Source organism: Seriola dumerili, unplaced genomic scaffold, assembly GCF_002260705.1.
Source record: "Seriola dumerili isolate Sdu_G_001 unplaced genomic scaffold, Sdu_1.0 BDQW01000025.1, whole genome shotgun sequence".
NCBI classification, from domain to species: domain Eukaryota; kingdom Metazoa; phylum Chordata; class Actinopteri; order Carangiformes; family Carangidae; genus Seriola; species Seriola dumerili.
Genome location: NW_019174280.1, coordinates 9532468 through 9555030, shown reverse-complemented (window position 1 = coordinate 9555030; position 22563 = coordinate 9532468). Strand labels below are relative to the sequence as shown.

Genomic DNA, 22563 nt, shown 5'->3' with positions numbered 1-22563 from the left:
TTTCATAATGACCTTATTATTGCATTCAAAGAAAACCATCTTCATGTTTAAACAAAGCCTTTGCCGATTTATGCTGGACAAATATGGATCGGCTCTGACACAAATTGGCCTTTATTGTCTCTTTGAAAGCATAATGAGATCTTTGGGATCTCAGTAGACGGTGCAGTAGGAAATTTGAAACCGCAAACAGTCCAGCCCACACCTTGGTGTGTGTATGTGTGTGTGTGTGTGTGTGTGTGTGTGTGTGTTTTTTTAATGAATGTGTCAGTAACAAATGAAAAGAGAGAACGACCTCATATGCCCATGTGCATCTGGGACTCTCCGCTTATGAGGTAAAAGAGAACAAACAGTTTTAGGATGTTCCATAGGTTGGTTGTACATAAATAATAAATCTGATCCTCATGAATAGAAGGACCTTTATGTGATGGTTCTGCAAAACATATGACTCAATAATGCATTATTTATTTTGTTTAGTTTTTGGGACTTGGGACTGCCACTTTATGACCAGTGTACAAAACACATAGTTAAGTAATGCAGAATAACGTTCAACATTAAGAAATGATCCTATTACTATAGGTTTGTGTGATTTGTTGATGTTTAATGTGAAAACTCACACTTACTTCCTTCATTAAAGCTGTGTAACCAAACTCTAGTAATGTTGTCAGACTCCTGGCACAACATTAATACAGTTTTTTCTTTCTCACTTCATTATAATCATAACTAACTAAACATGTCTGCCCATCTCCTCTATCCTATGTGAAGGAGATGGAGACATTTATTCACAAATGTACTTGATTAAATTTTTAAAGACATTTTTAGTCATACAATTGAGGTTTCTTGTTTTATCCTTTATTTTCTTTTCAGTTTTATAAGCAAGATCCCTGATGAATCCAGCTTTGCAAGTCTCATGTACACCAATACGATTATAGTAAAATAAAATAAAATAAAGTTAAATAAATGCTGAAATCTCAACTTGGACTTTATAGCACACATGAGCCACTCACTTCCATACCTATAAGGTTCTCTGAACCTGTACACGCCCTGACAACCACTGAGGTATGATCAGGTGCAATAGTAATCATTTGCCTCAGGATGATGTCACTTCCTTTCTGCACATCGTCCTATAAAAGCGGTCGCTGTTGCGGTGAGGTGTTGGTGGAGAGACCGGAGAGGACGGAGGCGCCACCGACGCTGCAGAAGATTTAGCTCTCCAGAAATACCGAAAGGCGGCGGAGTTTTGTTCAGAATGCGTCCGTGACCCGCCGGACTTTCTTCAAAAGAGGAGAGAATCCCATCTTCTGAAATAAAGCTTCGCTATTTTTCTATTCCTGGAGAGCTTAACGCGCCTCGTTTCCAAACATGATCGGGAGAGGACTGTTCGTTTTGACAATACTGTCCAACTGCGGTAAGAAAAAAAAACAAAAAACAAAACAAAACAAAAAAAACACTGAGTGAAGTTAGCTGATATGACCGTGGAGTGTTTCTGTTGAGAGGAATCTGCATGAGGAGATGTGAGAGCCCGGGTTCAGCACCAAGGACAGCGATACACACAGCGAGAGATGGAGAGAATTCACCTGCACCTTTGGCACATTTAGTCCCCTGCTACTCTGTCATTGTGCTTTAGTAACAGTGAGAAACACACGAGAGACTCAGGGATTATAAGATAAAAGATCAGATAATGACAGCATGACACATATTTTGCTTTTCTTGCTTTTCTTGCAGTTCTGTCATTGCCAGTGACTTCAGGTCAGCTGGAGAATGAGGACGTAAAGGTAACATGTTTTAATTATTACTGTTAGTGTTATCATTTGTCTTTGTATTAATGGTGTTATTATAATACTGTAGTAGAAATAGCAGTACACACCACCAGTCACCTGCTGTAGTTGAATCTTTACCAGAAGAACATTCACATTGATGAGATGTACTAAATACTGCCTCATTACAGGGGATCAGGTCTTTCTTCCCTGGCTTGTCACACACAGCAAAGCAGAGACAAATACTTGATCCAAGCAATTTAACTCATTCAAGTACCTTCTATACTGGGAGCTACCTCAGTATGACCTTGTTAAAATCAATAGATACCATTTTGAGACCAATGGAGAGCCTTGACCTTCATGATTTGGTATTACTGGATCCATTTCACATCTTTAGAGAGAGAGAGAGAGAGAGAGAGAGAGAGTAGTTTCTAGAATTGGGGTTGGAGAGTTAAGGATACAAAGGGAAGATGTGGATGATGTGCTAAAGAGTGACATCTAAAGATCTGGCAGGCAGAGGCAGAGCACTTAGAATATTAAAATGAGTGGAAATTATTAGGCATGTGGGATTGGCTTGACACGGAAAGCACAATGGGAGTTGAAATGATTTTTGATCTATCATCTAAGAGTTTTTTTAATGTCTTTGAATTAGTGGCCGAGTTAGCACAAGAACTGTGTTCAAAGAGAAGCAAGAGGAAGATATAGCCCTCAGCCTGCAGCTTTTCACTGACTCCCCAAAGCTGAACAACTAGATTCTGTGATATTTTCATCATATATGCTCTAATCAGGGAAATATCAAGCTGTCACAGCAGAGGTTTTTAAGCCTTTCTGTGTACTGTCTTTGTTCACAGGTGATGAAATGTGTTGTGGAGGCGTTGGCAGATGTGCTATCAAGGCCCCACCCTGTGCCAGTCAGTCAGGAGTGTCTGGTCACACTGAAGACAGGTAAGCAACTAGTGCTTTTCCTCCATCCTTTAAACATAGACTGTGCAGGTGCAGCAAGTTAATACAATAGAGCCACATGTCAACATATACCTATGTCACTTAAGTCACCTCCATACAGTCCTGCTGTTTCACAACCAGCTAAGGAATTCTTACAAAATCAAATGTCACAGTATTTTTGAACAAATACCTCAGTGACTATTGACTGTTGAGATTTTCAGTATTTATGTGCAAGAAAATGTTTGGGAAACAATCATGATGAGGAGATTATGATTTTATTCATGTGACTCAGCTACAACAGTGTCACTTATCTGAGATGCAGCCTTTAAAATCAGGAGGAAAAAAACATTTAAGCTACAACACAATGATCAGCAAGCTGATATCTAGTCTCAGCACTGATAACTGACAGATATACTTTATTACCCAGCTTGAGCATATTCAATTTATTCCATTCAAAAAAAAAGAAAATCTTTAAAAAAAGATGGCATATCTAACCTTGATTCATTTTTCAGAAATGTGCTGCTGCATGTGAATCCCATCACCGGGAACATTCTTTTTTAGGGTGTCATTTTGTATTTGGTATGTAAACAGTCAATAATCAATCAGTCAGTCAATGAAGTAATCCTTTACTTTAATGTGAACCTAAAAAAGATTTGTAAAAGTCTGCAACCCAAGCACAGGGAGTTTGGTCAAGTTTCTTCTTTACAACATTTTATATAGAACAAAAAAAATGAGGCTTTGAGTTATGCATAAGTTCAGCTTCATTATGATAATCTCCGTCATTATCATCACCATGCTCCTACTAATTAGGGCTTGGCAGCTTGTTTACTTACAGCTGACTTTGTGTTGACTGAAAACTGTTTCTAGCGACCCAGTATGCTCTCTCTCCTTTTGCATGGTGAGTGCACGGTGCCCACATCATAAGGTTAATGGATTGATGCAGTGTCTGCTGGGTAAAAAAAAACGCTGCAGAGAGTTATATACAGCGGGGGTCACTAGCACTCAGTAAAGACTATTCAGTTACATAGACAGGGTATTACCTTGATGCTGTCCTTGTTGTAAAAAATCAATAAAAGCGTTACTCGCCGAGCATTTGTTACCGAGGGAGAGGGAAACTGCACACCACCAGAGGGACGGAAAGAGAGGAAGAGAAAGGGGGGAGTCACAGAGAGAGATGTGAGGAAAGGAAAAAGAATGATCACTGACTGATATCAGAGCACTACAGTACAGTAGTTATCTCTTTTTTGTGCTTGCTGCGTACAGTATATGGTGCCGTTTGTGGGTCAGCAGAAAGTCCAGTCCTTTTTGCTGCTGTAATTCACTGGGGGAGTCTCTGTGGGCCAAATGATTAATTGTGCTCTTGCTTTGAAAGCAGTAAATTTCAGGGCAATTAACTCCGATGAACCAGTGAAGCAAACTGCTGAGCCTTGTGAAAAAGTGAAGGGGAATGACATACACCTGTGTTTTTACCCTCATCCCTCCCTGCAGGTTCACTTTATTGTCTTTGTCTTCTCCTTTCTTTCTGTCATTTGCATGCATTTCAATGTGTGTTTTTGTGTGTTTGTGTGTGTGTGTGTGTGTGTGTGTGTGTGTGTGTGCGCGCAGATGACAGGCTTGTTACGATCCTTCGCCATCATAACTTTCTGAAGGAGCTACAGGAGATCGCTCTTCAAGGTGAGTCACAGATCGCAGGCAGCTGATGTCTGCGTGCTGAGCATGCTTGTTTACATGTGTATGAAGACAAGACAGGTGGCGCAGGCAGTAAGCTTGAATAACACATTTTAATCTTAGGTGGCCAAGAGACAGCTCAGCTGCAAAGAGACGCCGCTAGACCTGACACAATGACACAAACTCCTCAGACTACAGATGACATCGCCGGTGAGTGTCTTCAGTAGCTCTGATGCATGGGAAACGGACTGGGAGAGTCAAGTGCAGTCACACTGTGCTGCATTGTTATGCAGTTTATTTCAGACCAACAAAATTTCAGTTGGTTCCATTCAGAGGAATACATAATCAACATATTAAAATGCACCGACTGTCAAAATGATGAAGTACTTTCATTATTCGCCATTTTCTGTTGTCAGCAAAGCAGGGCTGACAAACAGTGGAGAAGTGCTGAGGTGAATGTAAACCCTGCTGACGCTTCCTGTGGACAGAATCAGGTCATACATACTGAGGTCCTTCCACCTGACAGCACACCTGGGTGTTTTTTTTTAAGTCAGTGAAGCACAGTGTACAAGTAGCAAGAGGAGAACAAGAACAGTAATGACAAAAAAAAAATTCTGTTTGCTAAGGTGCATTTCTACTAACTCTGATCTGCTGTATGTTCCCTGAGGTGCAGACTTAAAAATGACATTGCTGCAACTTGTATATAAGTTTGTCTCAAACATCAGAGGTAAATGCAAATGAAACGATGAACACATGCAGTAAACAATGCAACAATTTAAATGGACTGAATCTTTCTATCTTATTTGCCTTTGCACAGTATTAAGTTATTTGACTTAACAGTGCATTATGCAATGTAATTAATGTAATTCATTATTACATTTGACAACATTTTAAGTAAATGGCAACATATACTTAAAAATGTATATTTAAAGGAGCTATTTTTAAGTTTTGCTATTGCTATATAGCCAGTGTTTATTAGCAGCTGCTTACTTACCAGTCTAGAAGAAACGCTGCAAATTCAGTGCTGCAAACTTCATTCCTGTGCTCACCTAGAGCTGTCTCCAGCTAATGTCAACTGATGTTAACACACACTTTAGTAGCTTTACCAATATAAGTTAGAGTTTCAACCAACCATTAGTGATTAATCTGTTGACAATTTGAATAATTGTTTGGTCTAAAAAATTTTCAACAGTAATTAAAAAAAAAGGCCATAAGAATTTGCCAGAGCTCATGACGATATTTCCATCTTCCTCCCTCCATTGTCAAACTAACTCTCCAAAATTAAAAGATATTCTCTTTACAATAATACAAAACAGTAGCAGCAGTAAAAACAAAGAGAAGATGGAGCTGTCAAATATTTGGCATTTTGATTGAAAAATTATGTTTAAAAAAATTGATCAAAATAGCTTCTTTTTTCATCAATTAGCTAATGAACTAACTAAAATCTGACATACTGACCCAACTCCACTGAGCAAAAACACACAAATCTGATAGTTATAGCACTAAATGACCCCTGTAATAACCTGTAGTGCTTCTGTGTAAGCACCCTCCTTTAACAACACTGGAAAATCAATTTCTTCCAGTGAATTAAATTTCTACTGCTCCCCATTTTTAGATCGATCCATGTTAGAGGCTTTAGGAGGCCCCGGTGAAAGATCCATCCTCTTGCAGACGAGGAGGACGGGAAATGGGGATGGAGAGGGCGAAAAGGATGAGAGCCGGAGAGATGGAGAGTCTCGGGAGGACAATGACATCACTGAAGAGGTGCAGGTGAAGAGGCGAGATGACGAGAGCACAGGAAGTCCCGTCTCTGAGTCTGTGGATGAGTGGAATAAGGGCAAGGCTGAAAAGAGGGAGGAGGAAGAAGAGGAAGAAGAATATGACGCGAAGAGAGCTAATTCAGAGGAGAATTCAGAGGAGGGAAACAAGGATAAGAAAGGTAAGTACATATTTCTGTCTTTTCTGTGTCACTGAACTGTTACTTTCAATTTAAAATCACCAAATGCAAAAACAGGTACAAAGCTAAAAAGACGACAGGAAACATGCAAATTCAAGTTTAGATCTTGATTTTTTTTAAGAGTTCAGTCAAGTCTGATTTATTTTTCCTCAAGAAATAAAGGACATCCAAGCAAATGAAAAGGCTGACGGATGTTGACCAAATGCAGATAGCTGCATCTTAAGATAGGCAAAGTGCAGAAGAACTGCCTTGTAGATGAAACCGCCTGCCACCACGGCCACAGGGCTGGGTGATTGATGGAAGTGCTTCCATCTACATGATGAATTTCAGCCCCCCCCCACAGGGGAGGGAGGCCAAAATGGCTGGCATAGTGACAGCAAACTAACAGAGGTGATTAAATATCTCCATGTACTGGAATTTCAATGAGCTGCTGTGCATTGGTTACAGCTGGAATCATTCGCCATCATCTCTAAAACCATCCTCAGATCAAACCTGCAGTCAAGATTTATCTCTTTTTATCTCCTAACCTTTCAACAGATTAACAGAGAAATTTTTTTTTTCTGACATAAAATGGCAAAGTACAAGTACAATGAAATATGCATACCTGTTCTACAAAAAGGGAACCTCGGCCAAGTCATCTGATTGCTCCTGCCATGCTGTTAATTCCCATAAAGCACAGCTAGCAGTACTGGGGGCCGAGCTGCCAGCTGGCAAGAAGTATTTCATTAAAAGAAGTGAAATCTTGCTGATGTTGGAGAGTGCGTTGCCGGTGGTCTGGTAGATGTGTTTCAGTAAGAAAACAGACAAAAAAATAAGCCCCCATTTTTTTATTTTTCATTCCCAGGTGCTGGATCTGATGAAAAGAGAGATGATTCCAGAAACAAATCAAAAGAGAAGAAGTTTGATGAAGAAGAGGAGGAGGAGGAGGAGGAGGAAAAGAAGAGGTCTGCACTTTTCTCACACAAACAAGAAGGGCAGCAGGGGGAGGAAGGGGAGATGAAGAGAGGGAGCAGGGAGAGCCTAAAGAGATGGACCAAGAGGGGCAAGGGTTTGCAACTGAAGAGAAAAGCAGACGGAAAGGAGGTGCAGCAGCTCAACGGTCAGCAGGAGGAAGTGCCACATCATTCAAAGGAGGTCACTGAGGACGAGGAGGAGGAGAAGAAGAAGAAGAGAGACACGCAGAGGAGTCCAGAGGAGAAGGAGCTCCAGATGATCGCCAGGAGGGGACCAGAGGAGAGGAGGGTGTCGGAGGAAGAGGGGAGTGCCAGTAGAAAGGCAGAGGTGAGCTTCCCTCTCCTTTTATCTTCCAACATTTAAGTGGGACATAAAAGAGACAGAGATCACAAGGTTTAAAGGAATAGTTCAACATTTTGGGAAATAGGCTTGGTTTCATCTTGCTCAGAGTTGGATGAGAAGATTGATACCACTCTCATGTGTATCTGTAGAATTTGAAGTGATAGACAACAGCCAATTAGCTTAGCTTAGCATAAGGACTGGAAACAGAGGGAAACAACTAGCATGGCTCTGTCCAAAGTAACAAAACACTGCACCCATATGAACAATAAATAGTCTGGCACATAAAACATACAGTTTTTATACAGATTAAACAGACATATAACATGTAACCGCTAATAGTTTTGCTAGCTCACAGGGGCCAAAACACAGAGTGAGAATTTTGTATTGTGCTGTTAAAATCTGAGCTCATCCTACAGCTCGAATCCTGTGAAGATACAAAATGGCACAGTTGCTGCCCTTCAGGATTTTCAGCGAAGTTATTTTCACTGTGATAGCCTTGATTGTGGTAAACTGTTATACATTTGTTGTAACAATGAGGCTAAAAGAGGCAAGTTAGGTCATGATAATGTCTTGTTAACAACCAGAAAAAAACATGGACGCTAGTTATGTTCTGATGTTTTTAAAGTTGCTGTGCATGAAAAGTTTCATATAGTATACTGTATATCACATGCTGTATCTTTTTCCCACATGCCGTCCTCCCATTGTCTCTGCAGGAGCCAGAGATTGAAAGCCTGGCAGCCATCGAGTCGGAGCTTGAAAACGTTGCCCAGAAACTCAATGAGCTGCGGCGCGGCTGAGAGAGAGAGAGAGACTGGTACAAAGTTGACACGGCAACCTCCTCTGCCTCCTCGTCCTCCTCCGCTTTACCAGCTGCCTGGTTTCCACAGATAGAGCGTGTGAATATGTGACAAGTTTTTATCTTTTGCTATTTTTCTTGAGGATGCCCACTTGCGCCACACTGCTGCAGCCTCCCTTGTGACATTCTGTCCCTCACATAGAGTAGCAAAACAGTAGATGCACATTGCAACTAGACATGCATACTAAAACATACAACTGCACCAGCTCTGTGCATTCAAACATGTGCATATATTATTCAGTGCATTCAGCCAGGCTCCCAACGGAAAAATCTCTCTGTCAGTGAAGGTTGAAAGCTTGTTTTCCTTAATTTTCTCTGACAATCATCTCTGTCTTTCTGCAAATGTGTCTCGTCTGCTTTTCAGATTATTTTAACACTGCACATTGATTTATGTGAAAGGTTGGGGCAGATCCAGGTATACACACACCAACAAGGTGAGGTTGTACAGTGACGGCATGTACACATGTACAAAGCTCTTTCTGAGATGCTTACTTACTTATAAGGAAGAAGAATACATGCTTACTTATTATTATAGGTACAGTTGACTCTAATCAAGCCAAGGCAATAAATGAACATTTTTAGCAGATAAATGGCTGGATTGTAATCTGACACTGTATGAAATTTATGTAAGAAAACAAATAAATTTAATCTGGAAATCTCTGTTTGGTAAACCCTTTTAATGCCTCTAAGATAGAATAAATATGTACATAATAAAATTGATGCAATAAAATGCATACTAACAAATGTATAGGTGTGTAGGTATCTTATTAGATGTTTGACTGGTTCAAATGATCATTTGTTTCACATGGCATCTAATTCAATTGAAATGAAATTGGTAGAGACAAGTGGATTACCAGAGTGAAGATTCATTCAGTACTGTATAATATGTTTATATACACTATACTGTATTTTTACTCACACAGTCCACAGTGAACCTCACTTCTCACTGTACAGAGACATTCATTTACGCTATAGTTTCAGTCTGAACTTATTTGTGTCTGTGGGCGATGAAGCTGAGAACATGAATCATCACCCTGACACACAATCTGTTTATACTGTTATTCAATTCGAAGACGACAACATTTTAACCCTTGGTTTTGGCATCTACATTATTCTGTGGTTGTTACTATTCAGAAGGAATATAGCCAGTGTAGATTTGAATCGTACTGCGCAGGGTTAACTGGCTTTGCCACACAGCAATATGTTAAGAGCTCTTGAGCAAAGGTAGAAATAAAGTAAGTAAATGGATTGAAAGGAAAGAAACACGTGGGCAGAGGAGAAACTGAAAATGTAAAAAAAAAAAAAAAAAATTCTCAGGCAGTTTAAATAGACACGGCTGCTGTGAACACAACTGAAATCTGAAACTGTTTAAGTCTGTGTGATCAGGCAACAATACATGCAACTACAGAGTTTTAAAAAGCCTCAATACCATGAGAAAAAAATATAACTTATCAAGTTTTTACCTGCATGATACTGTAAACTAAACACTGTTAAAAAAGAAAACAGGTATTTGAAGGTGGTTTTGTGTTACACATTCATTATAAACAGCAAATTGAACACATTATGAAAATGGTTGACAAAGAGAAGGAAGAAGAAGAACAGATTAAATAGATTACTGGCAGGTCTGACTTTTTGGTTTAGCCTACTATCGGACAGTTCTACACAGCAATGGGGGTAAAGAGGATGATGCTGTAACAGCCTAGAGATGTTACAAGATCTTCATGACAACAAAATGAAAAGGCCACCAGATGGCGACATTACCCTGCCTCGTTCCTCTTTCCTGCTCTCTCAGTACTGTCAGAGAGGGAGATATGAAAGTGCCGTAGCCAGCCATAGCCACATTAGGACTTTTTGTTCTTTGGAATCAGGGTTTGTTTTTTCCATCTTGTCTTAAAATACAAAAAGCAATACTGTTTAATTTAAAACTCTCAGTTCAGCTAACAAATTGATAGGAGGCAAAGGTCATTTGGAAAAATGGCCTTCCAGTTGTTTGCTGTATTTGAACTCGCACATCTTCTTGTTTACTGAAGAAGTAGAGCATTACACATGAAAGTGGGATGAAGAATAACCAAGCAACATACTCAGTCAAAGAAGAAGAAGTTCAGAAGAGTTCATATGTTGCTCCTGTGGTGGGAATAAAACATCCATAAACACATACTGTTGTGGATGAATCATAGAATATCACAGGATAACAGTTTATTTTAATGAGTTCAATTATAAAGAGAACTAATTCATGATTAACCAGTTTTCCTCACATGATTCACTTCAGCTGCAGACCTGACATAGTGAATGAGTGGTAATATTTTGTTCATAATTAATTATTACTTGCACTGTCAGAAAAGTTGAACAAAGTGATGCTCAAATCATGCAGGTAACTAACGTGTTAAAAGTGTTAGATATGCTTTGACATGTCAGCTTCCAGATGTAATATGTGTTGTACAGTTTTGAAGCTAAGTAAATCTGATACATGCAGCAGAATTAAAGACACAACAAGCAGAGAACACGTGTTTGTATAAAAAATATAACATTTTATTTCCGCTACAAAGTAAAACATGTAACATTTTTGTCACACTTCTCAATAAAATAGTAAAAAATACTGTTGACAAAAAATACACTATCGATACATTTCGAAGCACAGAACAAATTTGGCTTTTAAATTAACTTAAACTGTACAAATATATACATAATTTACACATCAACAATAAAAAAGGAATGAAATTACAATTCTTCCAGTCTTTTCTTCTATTTTTGTACAAAATAGACACTCTGTTTCTATAGAGACTCTTCCTTCTGACCTGAATCAGTAATAGTCAACTCGTCTGTTTTTTTTTTTTTTTCCTCAGTGCCGTGGCAAAGCCCACTCTGTTCCATATCTAACCCTTAACTCAGCATGCTGCTTTCTTTCTCATCCACATGCTGGGTGGAAACTCTGACCTTTCCTCTACTCTGTGAGCAGAGTGAACAGCGTAGATACAGACAAGGCTGACATTCAGGCCTGCACTAACAAACACAAACACACACTCACATACACACACACAAGGACACATTCAGACCTGTTTGGACAGGGGAACACTGGCCTGCTGTGGTCTGCGTGCTCCCTCTTCAGCTGCTTAGAGTTTGCAGGTCTGGTCTGGGCTCGGTGGGTGGAGGGAGTTATTAGACACCTCATTATTTTAGAGGAGGTCAAGGTTTAGATAAGGTATAAAAAATGCATACCAAAAAATGGACGGGTTTGTAAAAAAGATTTCAAGGGGAATGGGAAGAAACCTGGCAGCAGGTTTGTCAAACATAGAAGTTATAGTGCAGGAATCTCTTGGAGCTGCTATGCAACCCTCTGTCTGAGTCAATGTGGCTGATGTGCACCAGCCATACAAAACACACAGACACTTAGACAAGTGTCTGGACTACTTTTACAATGAGAAAATGACAAAATAAAACATGAAAAAACATATATACTGAGCTGCAAAATGAGATGGAGTTCTGTTTTTTTTTTTTTTTTTCAAGTCATAAGCTCTGATCGTCCTTCAGTGGCTCACGCCATGTCTCCCATCATCTTCTTGTAATACATGGACTCGAAGATGTCGTTCTCCCCAGGGCAGTTGTGGTGGCAGGCGCAGGACTTGATGAACATCATGTGCTTCTTCATGACCTGTCCGTCGGGGCATTTGAACTCCATGGGCAGGGTGGTGGTCCTGTGGGGGGTGCAGCAGCGGCCGTCCAGGCAGACGCCACAGAACTTTGGCCTGTAGGACTTGGTGGTGGTGCAGCCAGAGATCTCAAACTTCATGGGCTTGGAGAGTCTGGGAGTACGGATGCATTTTTTCCCTTTCTGCAGGAAGAAAATGAAGGAAAGAAAAAACAACTTCAGCAGGCATTCCTCAGCAGTTTAAGTGCTTGTATTTTATCCGTAGAGATCATTGGAGCACTGCAGTTTGACAAAAACTCACCCTAATGCTCTGCTCCAGCTGTGACTCGCAGGGTCGCACCATGCAAAGCCGGGTCTGTTTCTCAAGGCGGCATTCACGGTTATCATTGGTGACCCTGGTGGAGATCCCAAGGCCACAGGTCTTAGAGCAGGCGCTCCATTCAGTAGTCTGAACCAGGCAGTTCTCCCTCATCATGGAGGGATCTGGGCCATAGGTCTCCTCCTCTCTGTAAGCTGTAAACACAAGAGGAAACACTTGATTAGAAAGACCATCCTGATTAAATCTCACTTGAAAAAACACTTTGCGATGCACAAAAGCAAACTAACTTACCAGGCAAAACAGAGCCCATGAAACTGTGTCTGTAGGGAGAATCACACTCCCACTCCTCGCAGCACTTCCCTGGCACCTTGACCCGTCTGGGCATGGGGCAGTCGGGACTGGGCAGCCGGATGTCCATAGAGCAAAGAGGGACACAGCCAACAGCTCCATCCAGACAGGTACACTGGTACTTGCAGCTGCTTTGGAAAGTCTCTCCGCTCTTGTACACCATTCCTCCGAACACACAGGTGGCTCCATCTCGAGCTGTGGGGGAAACGACAGGGTAAAGGTCATGATTCAGTTCATACACTTTTAAGTTAGACTCCCGTTGTGGCGTACGGTAGAAAAGTCATTACTTCTTCTTTCAGTGGCTCACCTGTGCAGACTCCTATGCGTCTGTTGATGGGGGCTCCGAAGTCACAGTAGAGGCCTTTGTGCGGGTCACAGACGTCTTTCTCGGTGCAGAGCTCCCCCATCTGTTTGGCACACACCCTGCAGCAGCCACAGCCGTCCAGCACAAGGCTCACTCCAGGGGCGCACTGAGGGGGAGTGGAGGGGCAGGAACACTGGCCGCTGCACTCCTGACCTGCAGCCTGAGGTAAATATCATCGGGTGAATATCATCTCCACATGTTGCAACATAACTACAGTTATACATCCAGCAATGTCTTTTAAGGTTAGAGCTTAAGTTTTGACAAGGGTAAAGTTTAAAGACTCAATGAACCGCCCACATAATTAAAGCCTACAGTAACAAAAAAACAGCAGTTTAATGTCATTTTCAATGGTTTTTCTCAACTTACTGTGTATGAGAGCATGATGCACAGGAAAGGCAGCAAAATCATTTTCTTCATTCCAGCAGACATCTTTTCTTCTTTGTAGGAATAGATTTGAGTTTTTCCTTAAGTCTTGTTGAGAAAGTCTTCCTTTAGTCTTAGAGTTTGAGCTTGAGAAATCTTTTCTGATCAAGTCGATCTCGTTTTGTCTCGTAGCGTTTCTCTGCTGCTCCAGTCACAGTCTTTCTTTCTTTCTTTCTTGGTGAAAGCTAGAGTTTAGCTTCGGTAGAGGAGTTGATCTGAGTTCTGACTGGAGAGGAGAGCTCCCTTTATACTCGCTGGCCCTCACAGCACGTCACTGGGGGCTGAATGGAGAGCCAGCCCTGGACAAACATGGACATACTTGGCATTCTTTCCTCGCTTCCTGACCCCCACTCCAGACATCCCACATTCCTGCTGTCTGAAGGCAAGGCTCTGCTGCTCGGCCAAACAACACTGTCTCTCTCAGAGCAGCTTTCATCTGGAATGGGAGGTTAAGTCTGGTTAGAGACCTGGGACCCCACACTGGGAATTCCTGAAGACTGACTTCACAAACAGACAGCCGGTGCCTATAAATATTAATTTTAAAAAAAGAACAGAAAAAAAAAAACTTAAGCACAGTTCAAGAATGAAAGCACAAAGAGCTTTACGTGAAAGAAGAACAGTTAAAAACAACAGGTAGAAACTCATAAAAATCCATAAACATTCAATGGGTTAATGAACTGATTGATGTGTAATGTATGGTTAAGACTTTAAGCCCACAACAGCATTCCTCAGCTTTGGCTTCAAAGGTACACAAACAGCTTGTACTTTCATAAATGAACAGCAAGCGGTTGTGGGAAGGAAATTCATTCGTGTTATTAGCTTGAGCTGGTTATCTATCAAGGTGCTTGTTCCAGCACAGAGACTTGGCAGCTGCTGCAGTTTGACTTTGTCTTCTGTACTTGTGTGAAACCTCTGGGACACTGCAGGGGCATTTTTGCTCACTGACATCAGAGGCTGAGCTGCAGCTTTGAGTATTACTCATTTAAACACATGAGTGCATGAGCATGAATGAGCACAAATACTTCCTATTATCCTTTTGTATGATAGACATAATACACAGATTATTTTGTCATGACCTTATTCCCTAAAAGCAGCAATACCACAATCTAAAACTACTCCATTATAAGTAAAATGCAGCATTATCAGATAAATGTTTTGCGTGAGTATCAGGAGTGAAAGCACTCAGTCTGCAGAGAGTTGGCACCTGAGTGATATCTTATTATGCACTGCTTGATTGTTAATACTGTTATATCAAAGCATAAGCAGAATTATACTGTTGTACTTGTTTGACGTGGAGTTAGTTTTAACCATTTATATGCCGTTAGGTAGTTTGCTAGGTAGTTCTGCTACGCAAATTCATATACATTTTTCTTTAAAACTTTTTTGGCCTTTTGTGAAATATTAGATAAACTGACTTCTTTGGACCTCCAACAGTTCAGAAGTTTAGAGGATGTTTCTTTTGACAAGGCAAACACATGAAATGTACAGAAGTGGCCCCACACTTTGTGAACGGTCACACGGCAAAAAGATTGGGAACCACTGCTTTAGTTATTTAAGCTTTTCATATTTTTTATGTAAAGTAATTAGTAACTATAGTCACCAAACAAATGTAGGGGAATAAAATGTACCATATTTTCCCATGGAGTTTAGAAGTGTAAAGTGCCATAAAATGGATATTATCAAAGTACAAGTACCTTAACATTGTACTTAAGTACTTGAATGTACTTTCCACTACTGCAAACTGGGACCAACCAGCCGAACTTTCATTGCAATAATGCAAGCTACTAGACTGTAAAGCGTTTAAGGCCTTGTCATTTAGTTTTCCTTCCTTGTGAAATGATCAGAGTCAAATGACACTCCAGTTAGTTTAAATTCAACCTAATAGATTGGACAAATGATTAATAGAACATGTGCTGTGTAGCTGCGCTTCTGTCATCTCTTCCTGCCACTGAATACTACAAGATGATCCTGATGGCCAGTTTCCTGAGTTACCTGAGCTGAATGTGCAACCCTGCCAAGGTATGCAGGACAGGTATTTAGGGGATAGAGACTAATGTTCTAAGTTAATGGCATTTCCTGACCTGAAATGGATGTTTGTTGATTTGAGCATTAGGCATCTTTTCTTTACATTTTTTTTTCTTCTTCAAGGATTCTACTGAAGACAAAGGCTGGGGATTTGATTTCACATTTGACATGACGTTTTGAGTCCACTGGGTCTCAGTAAGGACAAATGATGATTAAAAATCCTGGGTCGACTTGAGTGAAAGTGCAGCCCGTCCCATGCAGGCATGTGAGGCAGATATTACGGGAACAAAGGCTACATGTTCTCTAGCTTCTCACCTGCCTAATGAGGTTTAGTCTGTGACCAACTTGAAAGGCCAGGTGTGCCCTGTCCCTGGCCAGGCTTATTTTACTACATCAAACCCCAGAGTAGAGGATTGCAGGAAAGAGGCTAGACGGAGGTTTGTGTATTTTTTTGAAAAAGGGGGATCACACACCAGGCCAGACTCTTATGAAAGGCGGACCTGCTCCTTCTCCAGCCAGCGAATCGGAAATGAAAAACTCCCAGAGAAACCTGGAGCTGAAGGAATGTAAGGGAGAAGCCAGCAGACTGGGCTGTTACTACAGAGGAAGCGTCCCCATATAAGGACGTCTGCTCTTTTCCTAATATGGATATGTTCTTTCTCTATGCTGGCTCAGTACAGTAGGGACTCCTATTAGACCAAGGAAAAACATTGCCGTGAGTGAACGTGTGGTTTGTGTCGAGCGCTCTGTCTCTCACAACAGACCAGAGAGAGTGTGTGTTACTCTGTGTGTGTATGTGTGTGTGTGTGTGCGCACATGTGCGTTGTGTTGTCACTCATTACAGCCTCAGGGCCCACACTTCATCTCTGTAATATCTGAAGGAAACAGCTTGATGGAGGAACGTACTCCAGCCACGCTGCAAAACAACATTCACACTTGTTATCTTGCGTGCAGAGCAATCTACTGTCTGTCAGGCTGTTTATTTATTGAGTCAGTTTATCTTACATCACAGGAAAGTTTCTGAATGGTCTTAAGGAATGTCACTTGAGGATGGTGAAAGTCAATTGAAATCCTGTTGTGTTTTTCTCGCCTTCGAATGCCTATGAAAGACTGCAAGATATAAAAATTTTATCAGACAACACCAAGTCTGACTAAATGATAAATAATTGAGGGTTTATGTTTTTAGAAAACAAAGTGAAAAATATATGCGGGATCGTTTTAAGGTCAACTGAAAGCCACCTTAATATTGTAACAGTAACTAAGGAAACTCCTATTGTTGCGTATGTTGTTATGATGCTGGTTGTTTTACTGTCAGACTGTGTGTTCACTGTGTGGTCAGTCTCAGGGTTTCCAATGCAGAATATCAGCAGGCTGCACACTCACTGTTCTGCAGATCTAAACGTGTGAATGGGCCGACGGTGGTGGCCAAAGGAAACATATGGCTCTGTGTGTGGTAGGCCCGGATATGTCAAGACTAAGTATAGACCAAGATATTTGTCTAAGAGAGTAGCTGTGGGTTAAAATCAGTAATCAGAACTTTGGTGGTGATACAATGTTAGGGCAGTCTGTTCAGCTCTGTACTTGTTGGCATCAGTGTTGTAAAGGATACCTGCGCAAGCTGTCACACACTGGAAAATATATTGTTGTCCAGTGTGCTAAATCTACGCAGATTATTTTGTCAACTTGTAAGATCATTTTATACAACGATAATTTAACTGTAAAAGGCCAAAACATGCGCAGCTTTAAATTTCTTTCGTGGGTGTTTTGTATATAAATAAAAACCTCCAACCAATAAAGCACAAATAAAACCATCACAAAATAAGGCCCCTCCACCAACACTGAGTTTGTTTCCTTTAAACCTTAGCTATTTATTTGCCACTTGGGTGCAGGGGAAACAAGCTACAAGCAGAACAATGCCACACCTTATAAAACCACTTATTATAAAACAGTTGCCTATGAACACGTCCAGCAGATAAAGAGCAACATTAGAATTTATTTGGGTTTCTGGGAATGTGATTAATGTAGATCCCATATTCACTTTGGTAATTACTCTGTTTTGGTCTCCACCAACTCCTGATGAGAAAAATCTGGCCCTAAATGCTCCACTACGTTCATCGGCTATTTGCTAACTGTCCCCTGCCTTCTGTTTGGTGTTTTGAAGTTAGCATACAGCAGGTTTTTAATGCTTTTTTTTGTTTGTTTGTTGTTGCTCACAACAACAGTATCATTGCAGTCCCCCCAAAAAAACTATGACATAAAACACAATATAAATGGGAACTGTTGGATGGTAATTCTTTGTGGATTCGTCACTACGAGTGACCCCTTTCTCATACAAGTAGCCATGTGATCTATTGTTAACATAAAAATATTGATTTAAGGATCACACTTTCTAATAATCCCAGCATGTACTGTTATGCATTACAACACTGTGTGTCTAGAGGATGTTGCCTCATAGTCACTTCATCAAGTCACTTCTTAATGTCATGTTGCTATGCAGGGCCACCATTAGCCTAGCAAACTTTTATCAACACTGTGTGTATATGTAGGAAAATGAGGTAATGGATGGTGAAGGGGCCAAGGCTTGACATACTGTATACAGTAACACAGAACACTGGAATTTGTCTTTCTAAAAAAGCTGACTCAAGTTTATTCAACAGTGCTAACGTCATGCTCAGGTATTGTTTCACTATTAGTTTATTATTTTTCCAATCGAAAATTAACCTCAAGAGAATAAACTGATGAAGTGATGCTCCTGATTTAGCTCTGAAGTTATGCTAATTTAGGTCATGTGACCCCCTAGTAATTCCAGGTCAAGGCCTGCCTTCTATCCTGGTCTGCATTTACGCACGTTGCTGCTTGCCACTTATAGCCTCATTACTTAACTGCTCATTTCATAGTTGCTGTGTGACATCACAAGGCAACACAGTCATGTCAGCTGGGAAGTTTCCGGCTTTAGGATCTGTGCAGAGGACACACTTTGGTCAGGCTACATTTTTATCTGCCCACATGGGGCTCTGGTGACGACACAGTCCTCATTTAGTCTCTCCCTCAGGCATGGAAAGTGGAAATTATTCCCAGTTTTCTTGAACACCTCATGTGTGCTGTTCCATCGCACCATGGTTGATGATATCATACCTGAGTCTGATGTCACAGAGGAGCCCTCTGTGTCCTCTGGGACGTCTTCGGGCTGTTTCCACACTGCTCATATTCTTCACAGCTGCAGTCATACCTTCCCAGCACTTTCAAAGTTAAACAGGAAGATAAACATCAAAAGTACAAAAAAAAGGCCAGTCAGTCACCAAAGACTTTGTAATAAAGTTGCATTTTTCTTCCATACCGGTCCAGATATAGACTTTAATTTCACAGTGAACATTTTTAGTACATGAAGCATTTCTAAAATCATCTGTCTTTCATTTATTTTGTGTACTTTCCATTTTATTCCAGTTTGAGAAAAGTGTGTGAGGTTTGGTGGATGCATTTATCCAAAACATGCTGAAGTACTTAGTGGACTTTAAATGTACACCCAGTTGCCAGTTTATTAAGCGTACTTTTGCACTTTTTGTTGATTCATTTCATCTTCATGGCAATTTTGGAGACTCTACTTTAAACTGGAACCTGTTGTATGTGTATGTGTATGTGTATGTGTATGTGTATATGTATATGTATATGTATATGTATATGTATATGTATATGTATATGTATATGCATGCAAACCGAGTGTTTTCCTCAAATGGGATACATATTTGAAGCTTTGGTTGTGTTATCTGTACTCAGCTGTCCACTAAACTAAATTCCATTAGCGGTAGCTGGCAGGCTATTTGAGGAATGTTCCGTGGCTCTAGCCTTCAAACCAACCATCTATATACCACTGTGTAAACTGAACATGAAACCAAGATCTCAAAATGATTTTCCTGCCTGCATATTTCTACTTCTTTGAACTCTTTTGGCTGCTTGCAGAGAGACATGTGAGTGGAAAAGGTGAAAACAACGTGGTTGCAAACAGGAGAGAAAATACTGTTATTCTATAATTTATTGACATTTTAGGCATTTTTGTTGACTTTCAACAAGCACAATGGAAAAATAAGCTCACACTTTTTGTCATAATAGCACACACAGCCACTTATAAGGCATGCATAACAAGGGAGCAACCCTGTCAAGACAGTTGAATAAGTGCATAACATTAATGTGCCATCTGCAATATGCATGCTTCATCAGCAAAGCAAACAGACTAATAAAGATCTGCTTGGAAAGTAAATTGCTGCCTTCTTTTACAGTTTGGAGCCTGTCTGTAAAAACACTTATGGTGAAAAGTTTGAATTGGATTGGATGGTGATCTGTTGACATTTAACAGTGGAGAAAGGACAGGTCCATTACTGAGAGATGAAAGAGTTGGACACTGATGGAAGCTTTTTGAAGCCTGCCTATGAAGAGACAAGCAGTGGAAACTAATAATGGATCCGGTGCCTGAGATGATTTGTTGAGATTTAACAATGGGGTTGGTGGGCAGATGAACTGTCAAGATGGAAACTGTGTCTATTTAAAGCCGAGAGTGGTGGAAAATGTTCAGACTGGAAACATGCATGAGACCCAATCTTTTTCAGGAACAGACTGTACAAAATAGTTGGGTTTAGGATTACTTGGGGTAATGGGCCAAGGTATAATATACTGATTAATGCCAGAGGGGCATAGTTGGAAAGCAGACTGCATTTTTTGGTCAAATTTTCTCATAAATTATTTAGTTAGAGACATCTAGGGGAATGCATTTGCCAGTCTGTGTTAACAAGGGAAAGGATATCACTTTCATCTGCCTTGGACAAAGCATTTTTTACTGGCTGAACCTCACAGGTGGAATCTAGCAATAGACTGAGTGGGCCTGGGAACATTTGTACAGATATAGTAAGGGGAACTGATGGGTGGCTGAACTGTCAAAGGCAGAGAGAGTGGAAACCTGTGTCCTATTTAAAACCTGTGTCCTGGAAAGTGTTTAGACTAGAGACAGTGATGAGAATTTGGGCTGTAACTCTTTCAACAAACAGCAGAAACTCATCTCAGCTGTAGATTTAGTGCCACACACATGGAAATGGAAGTCAGGTGGTCTTTACTTAAACACAGCTCCATGTGGGTCCAGGATGGCCTCTGTTCTGTTTCAGTGACCTCTCAGCCAGAGGTTGACGGGGTTTCTAATCTTAGACATCATGTCCGACACACTGCTTGGTTCTTACTGAGCACTTCCTCTTCTGGACCTCACATTGAACCATAATGTTTAGATGAAACCAGGCAAAGTCTTGCAGCAACCTAACTTCAATCCTGCCAATTGAGCCAGTTCTTGATCGCATGATCCCATCTATAGTAAAATCAACCATCTTTTTCAAATTTAAAAATGTTTGGTGCTAAATCACACTGTGAAGTCTTAGGGTCATGGAGGGTCTATGACCCTGGAGATGGCCTGCCCTTTACAGGTGATGGTTTCTAAATATAGCACGGGTCTTGCCACACACAGTGCCATAACTACAATAGAAGCATTTAACTGGAGCTTGTTCGGAGTGACTAAGCTTGGCAGTTTGTTGAAGGTCTGTTCCTTTTATGGGAACAGTTCAACATTTTGTGACTTTTTGGTGATTAGCTTAGCTTAGCATAAAGGCTAGAATCAGGGAAACAGCTAGCCCGGCTCTGTCTAAAGTTAAAAAATATGCCCACCAGCATCACTTAAACTTTCAAATTACGGTTGAGCTACGCAGTGTAACTGTTTCTTGGTGAACAAATATCCTGGAGTCTTATTTCAAAAGTTTTGTAAGTCTTTACCTGTAAACTGTTCAAAGAAAAAATTGTTATAGCACATAAATCGTTCTAAAGCATTATTTTCTGTTTGTGCACAGGTTAATAACATACATGTTACGTGTGAGTGTTAGAGCCAGGCTATCTAGGTCCCCCTGCTTCCAGTATGCTAGGTTAGGCTACCTACCTCCTGGCTCGAGCCACAGATCTATACGTCACAGATAAATAAGAGTGGTATGAATCTTCTCTCTTCATCATTCTCTGACTTGCAAGAATCTCAACACAAATTGATCCTATGGATCGACCCATAAATGGAAAGATTAGTGCCCCACAACTGAGATTTGGACAAATATGGGTGTGCACTGCAGTGACAAAACTCAAATGCATTGCTTGTTTTTGGGTGGATTCTTTTGTTTTACCTGTGTAAAGCTAGAATATTCAGTGTTGTTCACCAGCAGCAGACCATTTAACAGAGGTGTACAAGGCTGTTCAGTTAAATTCACCAATCAAGTCATTCTTTTTTGCCACAAAGCTGCCTTTTTGTGTGATCACTTTTCCTCTAAACAGCCTTTTTTTTATGACCCTTACAACATGCTTTTTCATTTTATTTGTCTGTTTTTCCCAGTGAGGTCTACCTCGCCATTTCTGAAGTATGCCATTAGCTGTGTGTCTCCACAGCACCAGAATCAGTCTCTTTGAACATAGTTATTATTTTTTTTTCATTTCAAAGTGACTTTTATCATCTAGTTACAACAGGACAAATAACCTGAGCAGGTTTTTTTCAGTATTCTCAAATTTACTCACCTTGTGGTCCAGTGTGCTAAACCACATCCTAACTTTTTTCAATGTTTGAATTAAAAAAAAAAAACCCTGTGAACAGTTTGAACTGAGTCTTGTGTGTATATACATATTCTGTAGCTTTCTGAGGCCACCACTTTCCTGCAAGAATGTCAGCTTCCCCCTATTAGCTTGGCACACGACTGCATACTTCAACTAATTAGCTTCCTGTAAAAGCCTTGAATAAAAACATCGGCTTTAATCACACGCTGCTGCTTTGTCTCATTTGCTGCCAAGTAAAATGTTACCTCAAGCACAGAAAAAAAACAGACATTTTGCTTTGTGGGTTTCTGCTTCCCCGACAGGTGTTTCAAGCCGTGATGTGCAGAGATCCCGTCAAGACTTCACCTAAC

General features: G+C 40.6%; 2 protein-coding genes across 2 annotated transcripts; one reads left to right on the top strand and one right to left on the bottom strand.

Annotated features, from left to right (window-relative positions):
* The first annotated feature begins 1170 nt into the window (after positions 1-1170).
* On the top strand, positions 1171-9181 carry chga (chromogranin A). The gene is made up of 8 exons (XM_022770424.1): positions 1171-1405; positions 1723-1772; positions 2606-2699; positions 4302-4370; positions 4488-4574; positions 5980-6303; positions 7166-7602; positions 8331-9181. Exons 1-8 carry the CDS (start codon positions 1360-1362, stop codon positions 8412-8414), a joined length of 1191 nt encoding a protein of 396 aa, XP_022626145.1. The 5' UTR covers positions 1171-1359; the 3' UTR covers positions 8415-9181.
* Positions 9182-11286: 2105 nt separating this feature from the next.
* LOC111216460 (connective tissue growth factor-like) lies at positions 11287-13777 on the bottom strand. Its single transcript, XM_022738000.1, has 5 exons — positions 13517-13777; positions 13094-13310; positions 12730-12981; positions 12421-12632; positions 11287-12302 (listed from the first exon to the last, which is right to left on the bottom strand). Exons 1-5 carry the CDS (start codon positions 13577-13579, stop codon positions 12006-12008), a joined length of 1041 nt encoding a protein of 346 aa, XP_022593721.1. The 5' UTR covers positions 13580-13777; the 3' UTR covers positions 11287-12005.
* Positions 13778-22563: the final 8786 nt, after the last annotated feature.

Coding starts and splice junctions, on each gene's coding strand:
- chga (XM_022770424.1), top strand. CDS start 1,360: ATGATCGGGAGAGGACTGTTCGTTTTGACAATACTGTCCAACTGCG. Junction 1,773..2,605: donor TGGAGAATGAGGACGTAAAG/GTAACATGTTTT, acceptor CTTTGTTCACAG/GTGATGAAATGTGTTGTGGA. Junction 2,700..4,301: donor TCTGGTCACACTGAAGACAG/GTAAGCAACTAG, acceptor GTGTGCGCGCAG/ATGACAGGCTTGTTACGATC.
- LOC111216460 (XM_022738000.1), bottom strand. CDS start 13,579: ATGTCTGCTGGAATGAAGAAAATGATTTTGCTGCCTTTCCTGTGCATC. Junction 13,311..13,516: donor GCATCATGCTCTCATACACA/GTAAGTTGAGAA, acceptor TATTTACCTCAG/GCTGCAGGTCAGGAGTGCAG. Junction 12,982..13,093: donor ACGCATAGGAGTCTGCACAG/GTGAGCCACTGA, acceptor TTTCCCCCACAG/CTCGAGATGGAGCCACCTGT.